The 26,222-nt window shown below is 32.1% G+C and overlaps 3 protein-coding genes across 3 annotated transcripts; 1 reads left to right on the plus strand and 2 right to left on the minus strand.

Annotated features, from left to right (window-relative positions):
* Nucleotides 1-4,799: 4,799 nt before the first annotated feature.
* Nucleotides 4,800-8,788, minus strand: LOC133178310 (nodal homolog). The gene is given in 2 exon segments (XM_061313044.1): nt 4,800-5,554; nt 8,268-8,788. Coding segments are annotated over 2 exon segments (993 nt in total). The 5' UTR covers nt 8,572-8,788; the 3' UTR covers nt 4,800-4,865.
* Nucleotides 8,789-10,102: 1,314 nt separating this feature from the next.
* On the minus strand, nt 10,103-15,828 carry LOC133204522 (uncharacterized). The gene is made up of 4 exons (XM_061340273.1): nt 15,717-15,828; nt 11,284-11,331; nt 10,983-11,093; nt 10,103-10,487 (listed from the first exon to the last, which is right to left on the minus strand). Exons 1-4 carry the CDS (start codon nt 15,798-15,800, stop codon nt 10,374-10,376), a joined length of 357 nt encoding a protein of 118 aa, XP_061196257.1. The 5' UTR covers nt 15,801-15,828; the 3' UTR covers nt 10,103-10,373.
* Nucleotides 15,829-15,843: 15 nt separating this feature from the next.
* On the plus strand, nt 15,844-26,182 carry LOC133204512 (uncharacterized). Its single transcript, XM_061340264.1, has 6 exons — nt 15,844-15,916; nt 16,103-16,150; nt 19,868-19,940; nt 21,601-21,626; nt 24,220-24,246; nt 24,760-26,182. Exons 1-6 carry the CDS (start codon nt 15,857-15,859, stop codon nt 24,991-24,993), a joined length of 468 nt encoding a protein of 155 aa, XP_061196248.1. The 5' UTR covers nt 15,844-15,856; the 3' UTR covers nt 24,994-26,182.
* Nucleotides 26,183-26,222: the final 40 nt, after the last annotated feature.

Raw genomic sequence — 26,222 nt, forward strand, 5'->3', positions numbered from 1 at the left:
TTACGGAAGCCCGTTGAGGCCAATTCAGAGAGAGAAATATTTTTTATTGCGTTTAAACGCAATAATCATTGCGTTTAAACGCAAAAGATTGCGTTTAATCGCAATGTATATTGCGTTTAAACGCAAACACTTTGCGTTTAAACGCAAAAGATTGCGATTAAACGCAATCTTTTGCGTTTAAACGCAATACTTTTGCGATTAAACGCAATAATTTTTGCGTTTAATCGCAATGATATTTTTGCGTTTAAACGCAATAATTTTTGCGATTAAACGCAATACTTTTGCGTTTAATCGCAATAATTTTTGCGTTTAAACGCAATCTTTTGCGTTTAAACGCAATACTTTTGCGATTAAACGCAATAATTTTTGCGTTTAATCGCAATGATATTTTTGCGTTTAAACGCAATAATTTTTGCGATTAAACGCAATACTTTTGCGTTTAATCGCAATAATTTTTGCGATTAAACGCAATACTTTTGCGTTTAAACGCAATGATTTTTGCGATTAAACGCAATACGTTTGCGTTTAATCGCAATAATTTTTGCGTTTAAACGCAATACTTTTTGCGTTTAAACGCAATAATCTTTGCGTTCAAAGGCAATAATCTTTGTGTTTAAAGGCAGTCATTTGTTTCAAAACTTGCAGAGAACAATGGACCCACGCATACTTATATCTTTTATTTCTTTCTCTTTTTACTTATTAGGAAATTGTGTGTTGTCTTTATAGAATCAGATCAGCAAACACTCTCTGAAAGGGAAATCAATAATAAGAATTTACAGAGGAGAAAAAAATGTCGGGTTGCAAAAACAAAGGAATCCTAAGAACGAGACATGTCTTAAGCTTATTCTCTACATTTTCAATGAAGTTTCGGTCAGTTGTACTGCTAAAAAAACTGTCCCATACGTTGCAGTCACAAGTTTAAATCATGTATAAAGGGATTTTTGGAAAGGACTGAGGAAATGTTGGAATTACGTTCAATGTACATTCATAACCCTTCCTATGCTTGCATACAGTAAACACAAGAACATATGTGATGGATTTATATGAGGTCAAAATCAAAATCAAATGAAAACAGATTGATCGATGTGTACTACATGTATCAAATTGACAAGTGCTATTAATACCACTGAAACTTTCTCTATAAGTTGTGATACACGTAAGCAATTGATCAGAGACTTCATTAAGAGTTTTGGGTTCTAATACATTTAAGATGCCATTGTTTTATTACAATTTTCAAAAACTGGAAAATTTTGCAAAAAGACACATAACAAATCGGATCTTCTTAAAGTTGAAGTGTCGGGTCCTAGTACATGTAATTATAAGCTTTGACTAATTCATGTTTGATTTTGAAACTACAGTATCATTGTGTTTAAATGCAAAACAAATCCTTATAAGGAAGGATTATTGCGTTTAAACGCAAAGATTATTGCGTTTAATCGCAAAATTATTGCGTTTAATCGCAAAAGTATTGCGTTTAATCGCAAAAATTATTGCGTTTAAACGCAAAAATTATTGCGTTTAAACGCAAAAAATATTGCGTTTAAACGCAAAAATGTTATTGCGTTCAAACGCAAAAAGTATTGCGTTTAATCGCAAAAGTATTGCGTTTAAACGCAAAGTGTTTTGCGTTTAAACGCAATATACATTGCGATTAATCGCAATCTTTTGCGTTTAAACGCAATAATTATTGCGATTAAACGCAATGTTTTGCGTTTAAACGCAATAATTATTGCGTTTAAACGCAATAAAAAATATTTCTTTCTCTGAACTGGCCTCAACGGCCTTCCGTACAATTTTATGCCGCATATCTTGAAAAAATCTTTTTATAATCTGTAAAATTCAGTCACGAAGCTTCCTGACCAATACACTAGCTTTCTATGCCTTAGTGTTATGTGTGTGATTGAACACTGTTCGTTATTTTCACCTCTTTCCCTAGATGTTTGTATCAATTGCATAAAATTAAAAATTGCATGCATAACGAAAACACGTGAAAATTATTCACTTTATCCCATTCCTGTATTATTTTACCGCTTTTGACCAGGAAAAGCATATGATGAAGGAATATCTCACAGTGACCTGAATGCCATACAGTGATACTTTTTATTGGCAACTAAACCAAATCTGTGCTCGTTTTAGAGATATAAAATTGTGATTCTTTACCCTATTCAGCGCTATTTCAAAGTTCGCCAATATAGGCCAGTTCCTCCTTTAAAATCATTCTAATTCATCAGAACTGCTGAATGAACATAACATACAACTACCGAGTGTCATTTCCATTTAATTAATAGAACATATAAAAACTAGAGCACCCGAATTACACTGTAACATATAAATATTGTGAAAATGGCGATAATGAATCTAAATTCTTTTAATGATAGTACGATCCCATTCAATCAAGAACTGTGTTTTGCCACCATCTTGTACGAATTCTACACTATCTTGCGCGCAGCATTGCGGACGGAATGGACAAAAAGGTCACACCGACATCAATTATCCTGGAGCAGTGAGGAAACAAACACGAAACCGTGGTCGCGACACTCTGCGCGCAAGATGGTGTAGAATTCGTACAAGATGGTGGCAAAACACAGTTCTTGATTGAATGGGATCGTACTTTGTTATTTTACGTAACAACTCCCCATGGCCAAAAGAAGAACCCTATTGATTTTGCGGTCAAAAGGTCAAAGGTCAAGTCATAAATTCCAACATTCTGTCTGTTTGTAACACTTTCGTTTCCAGGCAATATCTCTAGAAGCTTTTGAACTTTTGCATTTAAATTTTATATCATAACTCCCTATGGCCCCGCTCGCCCCTCTCAACGTGACCCGCCCCGTTTTTTGTTTTTGTTTTTGTTTTGTTTGTTTTTTTTTAATTTCTTTTGGTCATTGTGTGTGTGTGTGTGTGTGTGTGTGTGTGTGTGTGTGGAAATTTGTTGGCATCGGCCACGCTCAAAGTTTTAGAATTACTCCCCGTTTGTATTAAAAGCTGCGTGGAACTACTTTAGCACAGGAGAATGTGGAGAGTTATTGTATATAATACAGGTTGTCGGCGGACTTTATATTCTAATAATATCTATTAGATCTGTTTAGTAAAGGCTAAATTAGACACCATGTGTTGTGTTAAATTTTGACAATATCGAACGTGTCAAGCACGAAAAATTGGACATTATAAGGACAGTGGTTTTCAGACAAAGCACAAGTATTTGTTGGTCAAACGAAATATATATATATATATATATATATATATATATATATATATATATATATATATATATATATATATATATATATATATATATATATATATATATATATATATATATATATAAGAAAAAGCCAATGAGAATTAGTGAATAACACGTAAAGCACCAGTATGCACAAAGTAATTGGATCCGCGCCCAATTCCATACAAGCAGTTATGACGTCTGGCGTGTATACAAACCTTCTCATAAAATCATTATTACAGTGTGATAAATAATTTATATAAAAAGAATCTTCAGTACACATTTTATAGAATAAACAATCAATTCTTATATCCATATTGGTATTAAAATGTGAAAATTTTGTATAAGAAGACGTTAATGCAGATGTTTAGAGCAACAGAAAATAAAAAAAAAATTACCCCCCCCCCTTATACAATAAATAACCCTACAAATCCAGGGGTGTCCGGACCCCCTCCCCCATCCCTTCTAGATCCGAGCATGCTCTTCTTTTTTCCTTAAGCGGGGGCACAAATCTCTGAATTAGTTTGTTATAGAGGTCATCGATGTTTTCAAGACCTTCCAACATTATTGCGGCTGAGTTTTGAAGAGTGGAAAATATTTGGAGCTGACAATTTGTTTTCTTAAATTTCAGACATTAACACAATATACAATCTGTTTTATTCATACGAGCAAATCAATAAATGCGGTAAACATCATGTTGTTTATAGTACTTATTGTCTTATTTTTAAGCCATATTCGCCATGCAATTGCTAATAAATAGCTATTCAGCGATATTGAAGGACAATTCTAGTTTCATGATTTACAATGTCAATACATATTGGATTTTCTTCTCTTTTGCCACGAAGTGTAACGAAATTATAATTTATGATTATAAGTTGACAACACATTTTTGCTATTTAATTTTTTTCCTGTATTAGACAAAGCGTCTTCAGGAATATATATATATATATATATATATATATATATATATATATATATATATATATATATATATATATATATATATATATATATATATATATATATATAACAAACCCAAGGCTGTTAAGTGTATGTTTAACTTGGTCTGAAAAATGAAAAGGTGTAGTTTATTTTTATTATTCTGCAGTGATTTTTTTTATATCATTTTTTAAAACTTAAACTTGCTCATTAATTAATAGTAGTATAGGCATGTACATGTAATGCAAATTTCCTTGTGTCCTCATACACATACATGTACTGAAATCAGCTTCCAATACCAAGTACAAGACTTTGTTCAAATTATAATAAACTAACATAGCGCAAAATTTCCGATTTCACTATGAAACAAAAGTCTGGGCCGGAGGGGGCAACCAGCCTTTCAATGAACATTTTCAATAGTGAAAGGTCTACGTTCCTGGTAAGGAAAGAAATATAATTCAATATGTTCATCGGTTTTTCCATGCTTTATTTTTTTTTCTGTAAAATTTAACAACGACTGATAACAACATAGACTATAAATAAAGTAACAATACATGAGCTCGTACTTTTTTTTTTTTTTTTTAAAAAGCTCTTCTTGGAGTATGTGTGGAATATAAATTCATAAAAACCTCGCAAAATACTGCCTCGTTGTAGAGTTTCCATGCACCAACAAATGGGTAACAGTATGCTCTACTGCTCTATCATTTCACTCGCATCCACATTCCTCAGCCACCATGTTCTTATGGTGTTTTACGAGTATCTGATCATCTTCAAAATACAGAATGCTTAATGGACTTAAAGTCTTCGGTACACAACAAGGCAAGGGGAAGTTACCGTTTACTGATTGGCGCATTAGACTTTGCATCATTGCATGGTTTGTTACCGCTCTTTGTTGCGTGACACTGGTTGAACAAATTCCTTTACACACCCTTGCGTTGTAAGTCTTTGGAAAAATGATATATTGTCCCCAACCGAGGTTTGAAAAACTTATACGCATGTTGGACAAGTGACAGTCTCTTCTACGTCGGCGAGCAGCTCTTTTGTTTCGTGAATGATGTTCACTAGTAACCTCCTCAGAAATATTACTTATTGTTGATAGTTTGTTCAATTGTGTTCTGTCATTTGAAAATATTAATAATATACTATCATCTCCGGGGACTTTATTTTGTTTCACCTCTACATGCAAGTCTTTGTCGTTTTTTGATATCCAAGGTCGAACGAACGCGGTGACATCGTAACTATTCGATGTACTGCATTGAAATGTTCGAATGGTTTTATTCATACGCTTTATTACTATTTTCAGCCATCTCCTGCGAACTGTGTGAGAATTGAACCGGAGCTCCACGTGGTGGACATCATCCTCTGGTGGAAGTGCCCGGATATTGAAGACATCATCTGTGTAACAAATATACTACATGAGTCATTCATAGAATTTCAAAGTAAGCATTTTTTTGGATATTCATTAAACACGTTGTATTTTCCGATAAAGCTGTCATAATTTCGGTTATGGACATGGCTAATATAAATGTTATACAATTTTCCACAAAAAGGAATGGATTTATTTTAAAAGTTCCTACTACCATATAACCATTCCTGCGGTTTATTCTTTTCGATTTCAAGTAAATTAAGACATTTTAGAAAACTACAAGTGGATGATGATTTTGTTGCTTTTTCAAAGGTTTTTTTTTAATCTTTAAAATTCAACAGAGCGATAATAGTGCCTCCTTATCTGTGACAAAATGCGCTTCTAAGGGACTAAAGATGTCCCTTTGGAATGAGTGTTTTTCAAAGTGTCAAAATATAACCGGGTCGTAAATTTCTGACTCAATATAATGGTGCCATTTTGTTAAAATAATATTTTAGTGGGTAATAATTTCTATACACTTTCTTTCTACAATATTTCTGTATTTTATTATCGGTACAAACTACTCGTCATGACTCTCATTTGGCCTATCATATTTACAATCTTAAGTCATTTTTAAAGAAAAAAGGGCATGTAGCATTTATTGTGAAGTTCTGTAAGAGATTTCCAAGACTGTGTATTGTAGGGCGCCCCCCCCCCCCCCGGAAGTTTATAAACGGTGGCTTTGACATAGATTAATAAGATTACAATTTAGAGGTATAAGATTTAGATTGTATATACAATCGCACGTTTAAGGCGGGATTGATGACAATAAAAGCAATAAGGCGGCTAGTGGACAGGTCAAAGATTAAGAGGCGACTGATTACTGTACACTGAGTATACTGATAGGAAAATAATCGGATTAACAGAAAGTAAATGAGCTGTCGCTTCCAATGTCTGAAATACGTGCGAAAATTAGAAAATGCTAGACGCTTTGATAACTCATAAAAGCATTTGACATTTGACATATTATTTTAAAACGTTTTTTTTATTTATGTAGTAATCCTTCGTGTTTAATGCATTAGAAAATAATCCAAAAATTACTAGTAAGATTTTTTATTAACAAATATGAGAAGAATGAAGCTTCTGTATCTAAAAATGTGAGCAAAAATATTTCACATTTTTACATTTATTCACGCCTACAAATATATTTTTCTTTGTTAGTCTATGATCATTTTGTTTACTACATTTCATTTTAATGATTAAATCTATTGAAAGATCGGTCGTTGAAACCCTAAGAAATAAGACTCTTGGTGATATATATATATATATATATATATATATATATATATATATATATATATATATATATATATATTCAGGAATCCACTCTCTTTGGCTTTAATTGATTAAACAATCTCATACTTTTTCATATTTTGTGTTAAATGTGCTAGCCTTTCTTCATCATTAGGTAAAAGTCTGAAACTTTTATCTGAATAAAAAAAGGAATGTGAAAGAGGAGAGTAAGAAAGAAAAAAGTTAATAAAATCTTGTAAGTTTTCATCAAAATATTTTACTGATTGCATTTTTTATTCTTCTTGTCAAAAAATCATATTAATATTTCTTCTCAATTTACATATACAACAAGAGAAAAAAAATCTTTATTTCGTATATTTTTCTTTAATTACCTCTTAAAACATAAAATTTCCCTGACTGATCTTATACAGATATTTGCGTGATTAAAAATTTTAGAGCTAACTTTTTTGTAACAAGTATAAAACAAGGGGAGAAGAAAAATCTCATTATTATTCCATCTTTATACGTATATTTCGAGAGAAAAATCTGAAAATCATTACGATTTTTGTACCGGTAGAAAGAATAATAATATAATTCTTAATGTATGTATTTACTTAACGTTGAAAACGAATTTTTCACTTCATTTTTAAAAGTACGCATTTAAATGCGCCTGCTAATTTCTAATCTAAGGTCAGACGACACGTTCCTCGAAAACATATATTTTTTCCAAGAACTTGTCATTGAAGTGTTGTTACTTAAACATAGTTCCTCACCAAAAATTGAGGTACCTTACCAGGCATTTCGGCAAGATACCAAAGGGTGATATTTCTTATATAATCCTTATGGGTAATCTTATGAATTGCAATGTCACAATTTTTAGTGTACTTATTTTTAAAAAAAATTATTGAATTCAATTTAGAAATCACAAGAGAATGACAATTATGAATAATTTTTTAATAAAATACCAAGGTGTACGTGCAAAACTTATCCTTGAGGACCTTAAAGTAAGATTTAGTAAATGAGCGTGTTGGTTCTATATTCATTGTGATGTTAAAATTATTTCAAACTTTTTTGTTTCCCGTTCTTTACGGATATACATGTAATTTAATTATATAGAAAATGAAGAATATTCATTACATTTTATGTGTAAAAGAAATCTGGTTACCCAAAATCAGTCTAGGTAAATTACCTTTTTTCTGAGAGACATACACTTGTTTGAGGTGGAAAAAAATGTGTTACTTCACTTGACAGCTTATTTATTTATTTATTTTGTTTCTTTGTTTGTCTTTACTTTGAAATTATAACAGAAACACAATATTTGACCAAACCAGTGTTAATAAGCATCATTAAAGGAATTCATTTTTAGAATTATAGAAACCTCTTGGCTTCTTCCATTAACTAGAGTACAGAGAGACAAAACAATTTGACATTATTTTTTGTATGACCCACTTTTACAACGAGAGCTGAGACACTAACCTTGTGGAGTTACACTTCGAATCGTGTTGACTTTCTCTTTGATGTTGCTGTTTGTTTGGGCAGCTTTGGACAGAGAATGTCCATCCAACAAATTCTGGTAAAATGTCAACATAAATTTGTTGCCGTTTCCTAATGATGGCATCGCTCCGTCCAAATGCTCATTCAAAGGAAAAGGTCTAGTGGATGACAGGAGTGATACGTGCGGGGAACTCAGTCCATGAAGATTGTATCTTAGAGTGGCACCGATTACAGAATGCAAAAGCAGTGAAAATTTCGTCAGCAAAGTCAGTTTGGCCATGATGTGAAGGTTTTGAATTCAGCACACCTTATTTCGCATCAGTTCAATCTCGATGTAAGGTGAGAGAAGTTAGGGGGAATTATTGGGGGATTACAGGCGTTCCTATATCGCCGAAGCTATCTGTGTCACTCCGATCCCAGGCCCGTCGAACTAATCCCACCTGATCCCCCTCTGTTGTTGTTACCATTAAAACGGGATGAAATTTTTATAATAGATACATCGAGGTTGAATAGCGCTTAAGCTCTCACGGTAAAAGGTATACGGAGTCTGTTTTATAAGGCAGTTTGCAGAAAAATACGATACGCCCCTGATGCTGACAATAGGCTGGCTAATACTGTACATGTACTAAGAATGAATCTATATTTACACCTTAGTACAAGAATTATGAGGCAGTAGTGACAATCTTATTGGAAACAAGAAAATTCTTGTGTTAATTTCTTTCAATTTCCTTTGTCTAAATTATTGTAACCATCTCTCTCTCTCTCTATATATATATATATATTCAGTGAAATGTGTCCTAATTTATTACCTAAAACTGCTCATAAAGAGTTATCCCCTTGTTTTTAATCAATGAAAATCATTTTAATATTTATTCGGTTAAAAAAAGTTTTCAATGGTTGTATTATCCCTAGTAGGATCAAATACATCTTTCCGCCGCAGCATTTATTGGTATTCTAAGAATTTGAATTTTTGCTTAAAAAATTAGTTTGTCTCCATAGAGCTCAATTTTCGTAAATTACTGCGAAGGTAAATATATTTTTAAAAATTTCTCTTGATAAACCCAGGCCCGTAGAATGCAGGGGTGGGTGTGGGAGTAGGGTAAGAAGAAGGTTCAATACCCCCCCCCCCCGAAATAGGATTTTTGAGTTTGTAAAGTTTACGTTGTTTGTTGTTTTTTAAAGATTTTTTTTTTTGGGGGGGGGGGTTGCCCCCTTTAAAACGGTCCTGAAATCATTGTCTACTCTAAAATGCTCTTATTTAATATCAGAGTATTATGTTTGCAATGGATATTTAAGGATATAGAATTAGGTCCTATGGGGGGGGGGGGGGACTTTATTTCTAGGTCAGGTAAACTAGGAGTATTCGTTTTCGATCATCTGTCACCGTACGTCGTGCGATGTCTTTAAACTTTTGAACCATTCGATTTGTCTGAAACTACTGAAATTCTTTTTAAAAAATTGAATGTATTTAATATTTAGGGAATTACGTTGTGAATTTTCAAGCAATATTTCAAGGTATAGCATTATATTTTATTTTGATAAAATTCTGTTCTGTATACAATTAAATTTTAATGTTTTGTCGAAAATAAACGATGAAATGTGTAAAAAAAAAAAAAAAAGAAAAAAAAAAGATAAATAAATATGCAAAACAGGGACAAATCCTTTAATTCCTTTCAAATCTGTTTCAGCACTTAAAGCAAAATTTCGTATATGAGTGTAAGCCATTTTTAATTAAAGATAACTTCAATTACCCTAGGATTATTTATTTATAATTAAAAGATTATTACAAATTACTAAATCTACATGTATATTATTTGGCGTTCCATGCAAATAAAACAAACAAACGGAATTGTGTAAAATAAAAAAACAAACAAATAAAACAAATACAAAACAGTATACAGTAAGACATAATATGGATCGTATAATTGTGCCATCATAGTTTATGTCTATTTTTCATGAGGAGAGTGTCCATGGAGTGATTTTGCAGTCTATATTAACTAATCAACCAACACTATTCCGGGGGAAATAAAGGTCTATATACATGGTAAATAAATTAGTCACACCTTTTTTATATAAAAGTTTTCATTGATACAGTAGGATATCGGTAAAGATTGCTTCCAGTATAACACATCCCCCAACAAAGTACAGAAACCACGTCTTCTCTTTCGGTAAATCGCCCCTCCGAATAAAAACTATCTGAAATTCAAAAGGAAACGTAAGAGAAGCCCGTTCAATACATGTAATTATATCTCTTGAGTTGTATCACAAACACTAGTATGATACATTTTGCGTTATAAGTTATTAAGTTAATGTATAAAGATTCATGGCATGATTCATAAGTGCAAAGCAAATAACACCAAATTACGGAAAACTCAATTTTAACCTACCAAAGAAATCGCCGTTATGGCTTTAGAAACATGAATATTAATTAACCGAAGGATTCAAAATTAATTGCTTTTACACTAAAAGAATACTGTCTCTTTTTCCCTCTGTTAAAGAATCACATATTTAGTGTAACGTAAAAACATAGCCTTATCACATCCCGTATTGATCTTCGACCAATGTCGAGTCCTTGGCCGGTGATGTTGGTGTCTCAGGCAGGTAGGGATTGTGATATAGATGATGGCATATATCAATTTTGTTCAATGCTGAGACGGTGACAGAGATGTAAGTAAAGTATCGATAACTTACCATGAATATTTCCAGCACCACGAACCCTATAAGACTTATGCCAAGCATGAAATGTCCCCCACCATAGGTTCCTAGTTCTGTCCCTCGGACCATACTAAGTATAATGCTGATCTACAACAACATTTAACACAGAAATGAGTTGAAACAAAATGAGTTCAGCAGGAAGTTAATTGCAGAACCGTAGCTTTCTGGGACATATACTTACTATGACCATTAAAACAATGTATATACTTACTATGACCATTATAACAATGTGTATACGTGTACTTACTATGACCATTATTACAATGTATATACTTACTATGACCATTATTACAACGAGAGCAACGAAACAACCCTGCACACATCTCTGAAAATATTAAAAATTTAAAATTTTATTTTCAAAGCTGCTTTTCTCTTATGCTTATGCTAATTTCATCTACAATGTAAAAAAATAAATAAATAAATAGTTGAACAAGTACACAAAAAGACGTTTCAAGTATTCAAGATTGCAAGGACCATGATGTTGCGAATGTGATATTATATAAATACTGCATGTAGTTAAGTGTAACATTGCAAATTTTCAACCCAAAAAAACCATTGTCAACCGAGGCGCAGCCTCGGTTGACAATGGTTTTCGAGGGGTGAAAATTTGCAATGTTACACTCAACTACATGCAGTATTTATTATACTATACTGAATGTTTTATACAAATACATATTACAGTGAACCTTGTGCGCATGAATTTTGCGCAGTCAATATTTTTTGGAATAACAACCGTCGTCAAGCAATGTTAAGTGTTGCTACGCTGGAGGGCATGGCTTCATTATTCAGCGGGTAATAGTGTTTTTTAACAAATGTTTCTCGACGAATCAGATTCAACTAATTTACATGAAAGTATAATATAATAAATAAAAAGTAAAATCTCGGTCTCATTGAGAATAGTGTCAATTTCATAATTCTAAGTGCAGTATGGCTATTTCATCAAGTTAGCATTCTTCCCCTAGAACAGATAAATCCTAAATTAAGTTCTCAATTTTTCATGTGGAACCATAAATGACGATAGTTAATAATTTAAGGCAAAAATACACCTATACAATGTTTGACTGTTATTGTTTCAATACTCCTAGCAAAATATTAGACCACAATAAAGTAATTAAAAGCAATTGAATATGCTTGTACTTCAGTTGCAGTTATTTTACCCATTTATTAATAAGCAGCACTTAAAACTCTACAATAATCTGCGGCGGTGGAATTGGATGTCTTATTATTTCTTGTGGTAGATATACCTGTTTTACTAATTAAATAATCTTTGGAGTACTTTGGTAGAAAGTTAGTAACTCGTTCTCTCGTTATGGTGAGATCTTGTTTCTTCTTATAATAGATCTCTTCTCTTGTTAACATAATTCTCGTTATTAAATGCCTCATTTTTGTATTAAATATTTTCTTTTCTGTTGATTGTATTTGATGAGCCAATTGGCTTGATTTAATAGAATAAATTAAGGTAGTCCGATCCTCGGGTTCTGAAAATTAGGAGTTTGGTAATTGAAAATGCTCACAAAAATATCCCTGAATTTTCTACAAAAATGTCCCTGAATTTTCAAAGTACATGTAAGGTGTATTTACCAATGGTATTTCCTAAAAGTTCATCATTAAAGTTAATCATATTATATAGGGAAAGGTATCAAATCTCAAATATATTATCAGGAAATGCAAATAAAAGCACCCATTATGCATTTTCTAATTGAAAATTGATCAACAAATATATTTTAGGATAAAAAAATTATAGGTATCCAGGCATTTGGAGAAAACTGCATGATTTTTTTTATACTTATACGTTACTTTATTTACTTCAATTATTATATAATACATAGTGTAAAACATTTGTGCTATTACTGTAAGACATCACAGATCATTTCTTATTTATATATTATGCTAATAAACATTGGTATCTAAGGCTAGATTAAAGGAAATTCAATTTCTCTAAAATTGTATTCATTTTTGTACTATTATAGGGTACAAATGTCAACTTTTTACGAAACCGTTTCTAAGACTTCAAAGAACCTTAAATCATATTGAGACGCAAGAAATGAAAATTGTTGCATGAAAAGAGTTCAATTTCAAGCTTAATTTTGAGACTTTTTAAAATTAAATAATAATTCTAAGAGTTATCCTTCCTTTCTGAGAATCGGATATCCTTAAACTGAATCTTATAGTGTACATGTATACTTCTTTCACGCTACCTTCATTAATAAGGCCAAACAAAAAAATATGTGTGGTTCCGGTTACACTTCCAAAAAAATTAGGGTAGGTAGGTAGGGATTTTTTTTTTTTTTTTTTTTTTTTTGTTTTTAACAAAATGATTTTCTTAATTTTTTTTAAATAATACATATCACTGCTTTGCAAATGGCATTTAAATGTGGTGTGATAATATTCTAGTCAATATTGGTAGGGGACATCTACATGCTAGCTTGCTTTGGATTTAACACTATTAAACACTTGCACTATGTTTTGCAAGGAGGCCGTCATTGCTGAAACTAAAACTTAAACTGGAGCCATTGATGGAAATCGGGGGGAAATTCCGGAAAAAATATGAAAATTGCCAAAAAAAAAGTTTAGGGTCGGGGGTATAAAATAGGGAAGGTCGGGTAACCGGAACCACACATATTTTTTTATTTGGCCTAACCTTCACACCCTTTTACTTCTCTTGGAAAGAAGATGGGCGAAAAAGGCAAGCGAAATGCCAAAAATAATAATAATAATAATAAGATAAAAAGAAAATTTAAAAAAAAAAAAGCATGTTGGTCTCAAAGGCAAATGATACTCAGGATTTTCATTGCAAGGGTTCGAACCCCGCTAGTAAAACATTATTTTTTTAATAACAGAAAAAAAATTGCCAAGAAAATTTTCCTCAAAAAAGTGGAATTTTTTTTATGTTGTTTATCATAATTTCATAAATCTCGATAGTGAAAACTTTACTCAAAATACTGAATTCACGAACTGAATATGATTTTATATATCTGAAGCTATTGGCATTCTTTACGCCTTGTTCACCCAACTCCTTTCTCTTGTCCATTTTCCTCGATAGATCAGGCATTATACATTAATTTATAGTCGTGAACTGGAAAGATTATTGCCTGACACCATGGGAGCCAGGCAGGTCAAGGAAGCTCTAAACATTGCTCACCGAAGAGTTCTAATTTTATGGCGGTTTTATGCACTTAAAATGATCTGCCCTTTGAGTTATTATGGGATAAAAGGAAATCTACAATAAATGACACAGTATGTTATACATGTAGATTATAGTATTCTCAAAATTATTCTAGACCGAGATAAAGTAATTGAAAACATTACTTGCATGTTTATTCTTAATTTAAGCAAACAATAGTGATTTCTGTTCAATAATTACTTCATTGTCATTGAGCTTTTTTTTTCTTTTTTTTTTTTTTTTTTTTTTTGAGGAATTTGGAGGGTACTCTATGTAAAATGAACAAGATAAAATAAACTTAATATGTATACCTTTATATTATATAATTTTCTCAAAGTCCATAAAAAAAATTATCAGGGCTTAAGCTTCCTTAAGTGTCATTTTTTTTCCATGATGTGAACTAAGGGTTGACAGCTATATAGCTATCTAAATTTCTATCGGTATTTGTTACCTGTGTTTTAACAACAATAGTTAGCAGAGGAACAATCATATTTAATATTGATGTGTTTACTTTCTTTATTTTTTTTTTATTTTTATTTTTTTTTATTTCTTAATTTTATTTTTTTTCTCTTGCATACAAGTGTTTATTCCATGCGATTCCCAATATGAACTTTTCTCTGTGTTTCTTAGGAAAGGGGTGACACAATCATTTCGCGCCGAATGTCACGAGTAAATCTTTGGGAATGTTCTATTAAATGGGTGCGATAACTTCCATGGCATTAGATAAAGTTCTTTTTTTTAAACCTTGTTCTCGCTTTAGAATTTTTATTTATCACATTAAAAAAACAACACACACATATCGTATGTCATGTATATGGACAGGTAACACTAAAGCAATGAATTTGCTATTTTTCCTTCTTATTTTATTTCCTGGTTTATCCCATTATAGTAGACTAGTCCAATCAGTTTTAACCATCATAAACAAAACTTCATTCACAGGGGGTTTATAAAGATTTGAAAATAATAAAAATGGAACAGGCAAAAACTTCTTAAAGAGGAAGAACTGGCCAAATATACATGGTAATTCTGATATTCTCTCGCCATTCGTGCAGTAGTGATGCACGTGTAAACACATTCTGCATGTCTTATCATAACAAAAAAAATCCTTGTAAATAATTCCCGTATACGTTTCTCTATAGCTGCAAAACTGTAGCGTTATGGTTTTTATATTTTAGTCTTTGACTATAACGCTATGTACAGATCCCGTAATGCAAATAAAGTGCAATTTACGGCGCAAGATTTTCTCCTCACTTTAGGGATTTATTTCTCCACTTTCCAGCCTTGAACAATCTGAGTTTCATATGCAAATTAGTATTGATTTTATTGAAATCAAACATCCAATCGATGAGTAAAATGATAATCAGCACACAAAACTTTAGCACGCCCCATCAAGCAAACTGTCACGCTGTTACTAAAACGATAATACATGTAATACTATCTAAGAACTTTATATACGGCGTCAAAAGTAGACATTTCAAAAAGGGGCCTTTTAACCCAACAAGTAAAGTTTGGAAAAAAATACCCACTGTTGAACAAATATAACTTACTGTTGCAGGTGATTGTTCGTAATAAATTCCTTGTTCCAGGTCATTCTGTTTTCCTTTTAATAAACTTGATTTATCGTCTGCCATACTTTTCTATCATGTGATTAATAGTTTATCAGTAGCTACTATTATCATATGACAACATGGCTGATTCAAAATCAACTGAAGTTGAAGCTATATATTATGAAGTATCACCGTATATCGTAAGTAGTTTAAAAATAATGAACGTTAATTCATAAAGATCTCGTAATTACGAGAAAAAATTGTGTACATAGTATATTAAAGTCAAATGATCGACTGATTTACATGAACATTTTAATGTCCTTTTTTTTATTGAGCTGAAAGAAAATTTAAAGAGGAAGTTAATATTCCACCCATTTTTATTTCAGATAATTCTACTTCGGATGTTTAATTTTATCGTTCTTTTGATGGCACTGGTAATTATATCATTTCATCACTTTAAACTATGACCTCATGTCTTTATTAAGGCTTCTGATATTTGAATGCATGCTATACTTCTTTCATCTGAAAATTGTCCCTTATATAATCAATATTAACATGAACATGAACTCTCGTATGTTATGACTGGATTTAGTGCAAATATTGACAAGGGAATTAATGATCTTATGTACAAGCGAGTCGCTATCTAGTGAAATGTAGGTACTAAGGTATTTACCGGCTGGTAAATATAGTATGTACAACAATCCGTTTAGAGTATTTCCTCTTTCCCTTAATTAATTAGCCTTGTGATATCTCATTTCAAAATATTCTGTTGACATACAATGCTTCAATACAAAAAGAAATTAATTGCTCATATTTCATATATACTTATGCATTGGGAACGGAATAGCATAAACGTTAAAGATTAAGGAGGGCCATTGGCTTGAGTGCTACGAATTTGTAATAAGCACATCGGAATATAGAGAATATAATTTATAAATATACAGACATTCACGTGTGGATGGGCGTGGGGGGTGGTCAACCTAATGGAAATTCTTGACAAGCAGAGAATGCAAAAATAATTAAGGATGGCTTAAGGAAACTTCCTGATAATTTTTTAGCAATAATAAAGGCTGTAAAACTATTTTATGAATTCCTTTAACATTGAGTATCCTACGAGTATCTTATGTCCTTAATCCTCAATTATTTAAGATTCACGAGAAAATGTTCTTATCGGTAAATCATATTGATATTTTTTTCTGAAAGTGATCAAAGTTTTTTAGTTGATTATGATGAGGTTTATTGTCAAAATGACCTTAATTCGGGTAAGTTTTGAGCGATTAGGGGTCAATTTAATGCATGGAATTCATGGACGACTGACTACCCAAGAAACTTTTTTATTTTGCAAACTTACTTATTTGTAACCTATGAGACGTCCTATTTGTCGATAGCAATTTTTTTTAGGTTAAAATAGCATGAAAAGAAAAGTATCTTTAAAGTCTGATTTTCATTAAGAATAAGGTAATTTGTCCGTCCTGACCCCCCCCCCCCCCAACACACACATTCCTACGCTAAATACTGGATACCGTAGTTCAGACATAATACCAGTCTATTAACCAGCTGATAATTATTAAAATTTACAAATCATGTGATCAAAGTTAAAATTTCGAAGTCGCGGACAATGTTACCACAGTCCGTTTCTACACCGTGTATCCAGATGCAAATGGTTAAATTGATTGTTCAAAGGAAAATAAAAAGACAATTAAACGTTTTCATGTAAGAAATAGTCTTCATGTTTCAACCCATTCCATGAAGGTAACGGAGCCGTGAGTAGCACTTTTTTTTTTTTACAAGGGATGTGTATCGTGAGGGGAAAAAAGTATCTATCACGATGCATCAGGATATATGAGAAAAATATCGCAATATATTATGATATATCAAGATTTTTTTTTACTTTCAAGGTTTTTTCAATAAACATTTTAAGATCTTAAAGAAGGAAAATGTAGATTGCAGCTTTTTCATCCTTTTTTTTAACATCTGATTATATTTCATATTAGCCATTAGTACTCTTAAAACCAAGTTTAAAGCAAGTTAAATTTAAATTTTCGTTTTATTTTGTAATAAAGTGAAATTTAATTTTCTTCAGGTTTTTAGCGATTTCCGTTACTGTTGTTTTGAGCAAATATTTTATTTTATAACCCAAACCACAACAAACTTTATATACTTCCGGAAATTATCGAAAAAAAAAATTCGATACTTCATTTTATGTATCGATGTATCATATCGACCCCCTATGCATCACAATTCATCGACGTATTGTTACACCCCTAATTTTTGGCCCCCCTCCCATTCAAAAGGGAGCATATTGCTTTGCACCTGTCGGTCGGTCAGTCGGTAGACCAAGTGTTATCCGCTCAATATCTTGATATCCCTTTGCTTGACTGACATCAAACTTGATACACTCGTACCCCCCCTGTAGAGTAGATGACCCCTACTGATTTTGAGGTCAAAAAGTGAAAGGTCGAAGGTAAATCTACTCATTAACGCAAGAAAAACAATAAAAATATTTGACCTTGCGTAATAAGGCAATGACAATATGAAGGGTTCATTAAATAGACACTAGAGAAACATATTTAAAATAAAATTCTTTTGCTATGTGTTTTGGTTACCATGGACACAGCCGAAAAAGTTTTTATAAAATTGAGATTTTTAGCTACTTTAAATCTTAAGTGAGCCTTAGTAAAGACTTACAAATTGAAACAAATCGCTCTCACAAAAGCATTTCACCTCGCTGCCACTAATACTACAAAGAAACTAGTTAGAATATATTTCTAAGTCATGTAAGAGGTAACCATGGGTACATTCGAAATACATTTTAACACTAACACAAGAAAAACAATAAAAATATTTGACCTTGTGTAATAAATAAAGTATTGGCAAAATTATTCTAAAAATAATGTTCATGATTGCCATAGTAACACAATGTAGCAACAGAAACTTTGTTCATAGGTTTTGATTAATGCTGCTATCTTAGTGAAAATCATAGAAAATCAAGATTGGCAAATATACATCGTTAGGACATTGTAACACAGATAACATTAGAAAAATCAAGATTAGTTGCTACATGTACATTGTAGTGTAACCATGGAAACAACGTACCAGTAGTTTTAAGTGATGTTTTTGCTGCTTTAGAATATAGTTACCCATAAAACAAGAAAAAATATTTTACTCATCTTGAATTGTACTTATTTGTTAGAACTAAAGCTGAATATCGTATATTGATAATGTTTGATGAAGAAGATAACACTGTTGCTATGTTACCAAGAAGGGAAATCCACAATTTTGTTATCTTAAAGCAATATTGAACCCTATGTGGCAGCTTCTTGCATCACAAAGATTGTGTGGTAGTCAAAATTGAAAGTCAGTTTAGTTAATTGTTCATAAATATCAATCATAAAATTTTTATACATACAAGGGTACATATCCAAGGAAACAATATTTTTCAACTTTTTATTAATATTTTTCCCTAGAATTTCCATAGCAACCCTCTATTTTAAGATTTAAATTTGAATTTTTTAAAGTGTGGAAATTAGGACCACACGATTGCCTTTAAAAATTAATCTTCATTTATAGAGAAATGTGCTCTTTAAAAAGATCAGATTTAAAAATACAGAGAATGAATTTGAAATCCCTTTGCAGTATTACATAGCAACCATTGCTAACCAATACGAAATATCACATTCCTTCCTTGGTTATGTTTCAAGCATCTTATCTATTATTTGCTTGCCTTTAATTGTCAATTAACTATAATTGCTTTTATTCTTTATTCCATGACTTTATAAAAACGAATGAATAAAAATATTACTTTTGAATACTTTGTCTCCACAGTATTGGTTTCCCAGATATGTTTAACGTATGTTTAACATACATCTAGGACATCAAATCTGCAACATTTGGAAACAATCATAGTCACTTTTCTGCATTTGCTGTAAACGTTTACCATGGGACTCTGAACATGCTCAAAAAGCCATTTTTCAAACCTTAGGGCTTTTTTCCATGATTTGAGCTAAATAAAAGTTTAAGTCATTACAGAGAATGGCTCTTATTTAAAGAAATGAGACAAACTATATGAAATTGACATTTAAATCTGTATTTGTGAGGTACTTCTATCTAAAATATCTAATTTGTTAAATTCTGAAATATTGTATTTCTAGGTTTCCATGATTATATGTATCGTTCAAGGGGAGGACAACAAAACATACTATCTGCTAGCCGCGAACACAGGAAGTACGTACATTATAATACAACAGGAAGTACAAAAAACGGCACATATCCCATACAGGAAATTGTGAAAACATCAAAAAACAAGAGGCCCGTGGGCACCATCACTTATCTGAGCACTTTGACTAAGAAAACACATGAATCAGTTCAGTATCAGTATTGAAAAGTTAAATATATTAGTGGTCCCAAACTATTAAGGGGGGTAGGGGCATGATTTGTACAAACTTAAATTTACACTAACTGAGGATGCTTCAATATTTCTTTGAATATTAATGGCTTTAGAAGATTTTCAAAGATTATATTCCTATAAGTTTTAACTTCTAAAAGTAAGAAAGCATGGAATGATTTATTTTTCCTAAATTTGCGTTTTTTTTCCCCCAATTTCCGTTCACTGGAATATCGAAAGAGGAGGTTTTTATTGTAGTTTGTGGAAAACATCCAAGGAGTTCAGATAAGCTATCTCTGGATTTTTCATTATGCTCAACAAAATAGTGCTTGATGACCTCCTCTTTCGATGCCAGTGAATGGAAATTGGATAAATAAACGCGAATTTGGAACAAATAAATCATTTTGACTGGGTGTGACTGTAAGAAGCTTGTAAAACGACATCTTCCTGAACTTCATCTTTCATGAATTTCATTTGTTATGTTGTATTTACGTTGAAAATCTCCCTCGAAGCGGGATACCCTGTGTGTTTGCAAGATTTTATTTCTTATCTTTAGTATTTTTATATACCGTACAGGGCCAATCTCTAAAACTTAACAAAAGCGGAAAATGATATCAGACTTCGAAATATAGGAGTGATAGACCATAAATTCATGTATTTTTGATAAGTTTTTGAGTCTAATAAAAATTCTCAGAAGGTTGGGGGGGGGGGGGTTACACCATCCATTTGTCAGGTGCCTGTGGTTAATAACATGATGAAGCATTTATATATTGTATAGAGTTACAAAAACAAGAGAGCATATGTTCAATATGTATTATTACACCTTTAAAAATGGTTCCTATGTAAATCTATACTAAAAAAAAGTCTAACATTGCCAATATTTTACCGAGCGGTCATTAAAAAAATCGATGTTTGACCGTAGAGGGAGATATTGGACCTTTCGAAGAGATATTGGACCGCTTACGTCACACTGTGGGCGGGAGTAGCCAGTTAATCTTTTGCATTCGTTGCTGTTTGACAGTGACAGAAATGACCCAATTTTAGTACATGTAAAGGAAATTTACGTCAAGGAAGCCATCACAAGATACATGTATGTAAAAAAAAAATAAAAGGCATAACAAAACATTTATTTACTGGGTTCTGGGGGAAAATGCATTTTGTCAAGCCCTCAAACCAAACTGTTTGCCTTCGGCCTAACGGCCTCAGGGAAACAGTTTGGTTCTTGGGTCCGACAAAACGCATGTTGCTCTCGAACTAAGTCAATAAGTGTATGATGTTATGTACGTCAATTTCAAAGCAGGAAAGAGATACATAAATATACCATTCCTATACATGTATTTAGAAAAATGAGTGTCGACCTTTCATTACCTGTATATCTTGCTGCTTTTTTTAATTGTAGAAGTACATGTATGATTTTTATGAGACTGGCTGTAGGTAATTAATTTTAACACCTTTCTACCTGGAAATATTAACCTCTGACATATTTTTTTTTACTTACAGTTAGTGGGATTGTCTGCCTTGTGGTGGTAAGTAATGAGCATCATCAAAACTGAAAAAATACCGACTGTATGTCTTTTTAGTTTTTGTACACTAAAAGGGAAAAATATAGCTAATTATCGGCCGCAGGAGCGGCCGATCTATTTGTGTTTGTATAAGAATGTGCACATGGAGAAATGAGATTTTTTTTATTGCTTCGATGGAATAATTCCTTATTGATAAAATACATGAAAATAATGAATATATATTTTTTTTAAATTGCTTAATACTAAGTCTAAATGGTTGTTATTACGTGTCAATTTGTTTTTCATTTCTCATAAGCTATTTATAAATATTATAAAAAGTTGTTACATGACTGCTCTCCAAAACGTGCTTGAGTAAGATATGAAAACGAAATGTATCGAGTTTCCGAATATGAATTGCAGTTCCTAAATAAATTTATTAATAAATTGTAAAATGTTTAAGACATGAATTTTGCCTTGAATACACTACAGTTGCAAATGACAACATTATATTTTTTTCTGTAGTGCACATTTATTGTGATGCATATCTATCACAACACTGATCTGCATTACATCGTGACAAAAATCCAGGGTATCAGCACGTGAAGTTTGCACGTCCTTTTTTTGTCAGCATTCAGAGATTCGTAATTATTTTACACATTTGTTGCATTTGTCTTTGAAACAAATAATTTGATGATAATACATTCCTATCCTTTATCTCAGTCCGATTCTCATATCCATGAAATTTCTTTATTTCAATTAATATTTAATCACTGAAAATTAAATATAACAAGAAGTGTTTGTGACTTTGTCGTAAGAAATACACATGCAAAATATGAAAGCCCTAGCACCAACTGTTCAAAAGTCATGGCGAAGGTTAAAATTTTTCAAAAAAAAGGTAATGGTCAAAAGGTTACATTGTTGATTCCAAAGGAAGGTTTTGTGACAAGGAATATACCTGTGAAATATGAAAGCCTTACTTATAACTGTTCAAAAGTTATGGCTAAGGTTAAATTTTTTTAAGTTGGTCAAACTATAAAGTCAGGGTAAAAAATAATTACATTCATGGAAAGGTCTTGTCGCGATAAGTCTACGAAAGCCCTAGTATCAACTGTTCAAAAGTTATGGCCAAAGTTTAAGTTGGGTAATTTTTTGCACAAGTTGGTCAAACTCCAAGGTCAAAAGGTCAAATATGTTAGTACCCAAAGGAAGGTCTTGTCACAAGGAATACACATGTGAAATATGAAAGCCATAGCTCTGACCAATCAAAAGTTATGGGCAAGATTATAGTTTTTGCGGACAAACAGACAGCAAGACAGACAGACGGAGGGACAAGGCAAATACTATACCCCCGAATCTTCGATTACGGGGGTATAAAAATGCACAGATAAGTAAGGCAAGTGTACAGTTTTGCAAAAAAAAAAAAAAAGTAACATATATTATTTCTACTTTGATTTTCTTTTTTGGACTCTTTCTTGTGGACTCTTTACTTTTATATTCTAAATATATTTTTAGGTCGATTTGATGCTTTGCATCAGTTTAACTTGTTTTGATTTGTAAAAGTGATTTTTAAAATACAGTTAAACTTCAGTATCTCAAAAACGTATCTCGAATACCATGGGTATGTTGAAGTGAGTTGGAAATCCCTATAACTTTTTCTTCAAGTATTTAACTTCAATATGTTGAACTCCTGGACATCTGACAAAACGAGTTCGAGATAACGAAGTTTGATTGTACTGTATTTGAAAACGTTTTCAAATTTTAAAATCAAAGTACTAAAACACTCAAAATCAGGCAAATGTGTCAAGTTTGTTTTTATGCAAATGATTTCAATAATAAATGAACACAATAGTATTTTACATACGTTTTCTATTTACTGATATTAGTTTCTCCTTAATTATTTGTGTCATAATTAACATTTTTCTTTTCATTCTTTCCTTCAGTACTGCACTACAGACCTAATCAATCTCATTTGAAATTGCAAATTTGCAGAAAAATGGTACATGTACATGGACTACATTGAAAAACAAAAAAAAAAACCCATTTGAAATCGAAAGCACCTCCCCTCCCCCTTCGAAAAGACGAAACAAATCACAAAAACATATATATATGCCCAGAGCGTCAATCAAGTTTTAAAAACTATTAAGAATACACTACTGTCTATCCAGTGGAATATGAGGGTGCAAATAGCAATATGACCACATGTTTTTCTGTGTCTGTTAAAGGGGGGGGGGCTTAAAATACAAGTTAAAAATTTGGGTTGGGACTTAGTGATTTGAACTATATATTTTAAGGTTTCGTATTAAATTTGACAATTCTTGAATCGAAAACAATCATATTTCCATTAAAAAATCATTTGACTTTCATATAAACTATTAGCCAAAATATTGTCGATAAGATTTAAGCATTGATTGAAGAGGGGAAATCCTACTCTGAAAAAGAAAGAGGGGGAAAATTGGCTCTAGTGTGCGATTTCCCCCTTAGGGGAAACCCTACTCTAGAGTACATATTCCGGGGGGAAAGTTGGCTATGGGGGAAATCCTACTCTACAACACCGTTGCCATTACTCTAGGTTACTTTTTAGAGACACTTTATAAAATTCCTTTTAATTTGATTTCAGAATTGGTGGTACAAATCGGGTGATTTAGTGAGTATCATAATTTTTTGTTACATTAAATTGTGCAAACAATAATTAGCCAGTTACCGTTTCTCATGAGAAGCTAAAGATTAAAAAAAGGTAAATTTGATAAGACCATATTGCTTAAGATGTCTATCGGAATTAACTCGCCTTTTCTCATTTAAGCACGTCAGTGTGAATTACAACATAAGTGCATACTCGACATACTGTATGCAAAACCAGAATCGGTCAAGAAATAACAAAGTATTCATCCATTTCATTTTAAATGAAAAAGGGAGAAACATTGTACGTGTATAAATTGTAATTTCGTTTATTTTAGCGTATTCGAACTTCAACATATGTGTCACTAGTGCTTATCATATTATTTTTTGGTGATTATTAATAAGCGCTAACATTAATATCCGGAAAAAATAACTGAACTACAGGTAATAGGGATTTATACAACTGGCACTTTGTAACTGTTAGGAAATGTTAAAGAAAAGATTTTTCTTTCATTACTAAATATTCATTTTTCGATTGCAGGGGCCTGAAAAGTACTGGTACATATTCCTTGTGGGAGGTGTGATACTGTTTCAGTGTGTCACTACGGACATCTTTGTTTATCATGTGCTTCCCCCTGAGCATACCAGTGCCTCTCGTACTCCAAGCGTGAGGCCCCCACTCAGGAATGTCACCATTAACTGGTTCAGCCTTCTAGAGGCCTCCACCAGACCACACCTAGGAATGGACGCCATCACCACTGTCCCACCAGGCTAGAATAATTAAGTTATTCACGGTGACATAATGCGGTGATTGTCTTTCAGAATGTGTGTGATATATTACTTTTAATACTTTCTTTCAACCATTTTATGATGCTTGTATATCATAATGAAAATAGTTCTATGATGTGGAGGAAAAATAAAATTTTTATCCCCCACCCTGGACTCACTCTGTCTATCTGACTTCCAATAGGCAGATATCTTTAATACTATTAAATACGTTTTTATTCAAACTTTGTAGATATATCATTTGAACCTGTAATCTGGTATTTTCAGATTAATCTAACAAAATTTAGATTTTTTTTTCTCTTTCATATTTTCATGTTTCAATGTACATATTTTAATTACAATAATGTTTTGTGCATCCCATAATTATAAGAGATCTCTCTCTGTCTGTAAGACTTCGTTTATGTATGTTTATATTCAACCTTATATGTAAGGCATATAAATTTTTAATGGAGGATTGAAAAAAAATTGTAGAAACTCAAACTTGGCGCAAGGGAATAAAGGATGCTCTTGACCTAAAAACTACGTCAAGATCATTTGGACAGTGACCATGTCCCTAATTCCTAATTATAAACTTCAAATTATGATAGGACTGCCAAAAACAATATTATTCCGCCACATAACTGAGAGTCAATTTTCTCAAGTTACCATATTGTGAATGAAGTTTCGCATTTCGCTATAGAAGTCAATGGAAAACGGACATTTTTAACCCCCCCCCCCCCCCGCGAAACAAAAAAATCCCTTTAACAGGTATAGCATAAACTGTTTTTGGCAAAGCCATATCAAAGTTCTTTTTTACCACGGGGGTGGGGGCTGGGTAATATATTCACAGACCAAGGCACAACTACGTCGTTTTCAGGAATTTCAAATGAAATTATCCCACTGAAATTTTATTGTAAGAAACTGTTAATTTTACATATGTCAAACATGTTTTTGCTAGTTACATACCATTGTTGATCAATCATAAAGTCTTGTCCCTCTCTCTCTCTCTATATATATATACACAGTTGAACTTCGATATCTCGAACACTGATATCTCGAATACCATAGATATGTCGAAGTGATTTGGAAGTCCCAACCCCTTATTCTTTAAAGGGTAAACTAAAGGACTAAAACCACTGAAATACATAGCATATTGTTTTGTATTGATGCTTGACTAATAAATTTAAAGACAAGTTCAATATGGTGTTTGTAGTTGTAATATGTTTTGTACTGATTCTC

Source organism: Saccostrea echinata, unplaced genomic scaffold, assembly GCF_033153115.1.
Source record: "Saccostrea echinata isolate AGI-Se365-2 ecotype Australia unplaced genomic scaffold, CSIRO_AGI_Sech_v1 ptg000002l, whole genome shotgun sequence".
Lineage (NCBI taxonomy): Eukaryota > Metazoa > Mollusca > Bivalvia > Ostreida > Ostreidae > Saccostrea > Saccostrea echinata.

Excerpts from the sequence above, each read along its gene's own strand:
- LOC133204522 (XM_061340273.1), bottom strand. The coding sequence starts at position 15,800 with ATGGCAGACGATAAATCAAGTTTATTAAAAGGAAAACAGAATGACCTG. Across the intron at positions 11,094-11,283 it reads TCGTTGTAATAATGGTCATA|ATCAGCATTATACTTAGTAT; the intron begins GTAAGTATATAC and ends ATGTTGTTGTAG. Across the intron at positions 10,488-10,982 it reads TGGTGCTGGAAATATTCATG|ATAGTTTTTATTCGGAGGGG; the intron begins GTAAGTTATCGA and ends TTTGAATTTCAG.
- LOC133204512 (XM_061340264.1), top strand. The coding sequence starts at position 15,857 with ATGGCTGATTCAAAATCAACTGAAGTTGAAGCTATATATTATGAAGTA. Across the intron at positions 19,941-21,600 it reads GCTAGCCGCGAACACAGGAA|TTAGTGGGATTGTCTGCCTT; the intron begins GTACGTACATTA and ends TTTTACTTACAG. Across the intron at positions 21,627-24,219 it reads GGATTGTCTGCCTTGTGGTG|AATTGGTGGTACAAATCGGG; the intron begins GTAAGTAATGAG and ends ATTTGATTTCAG.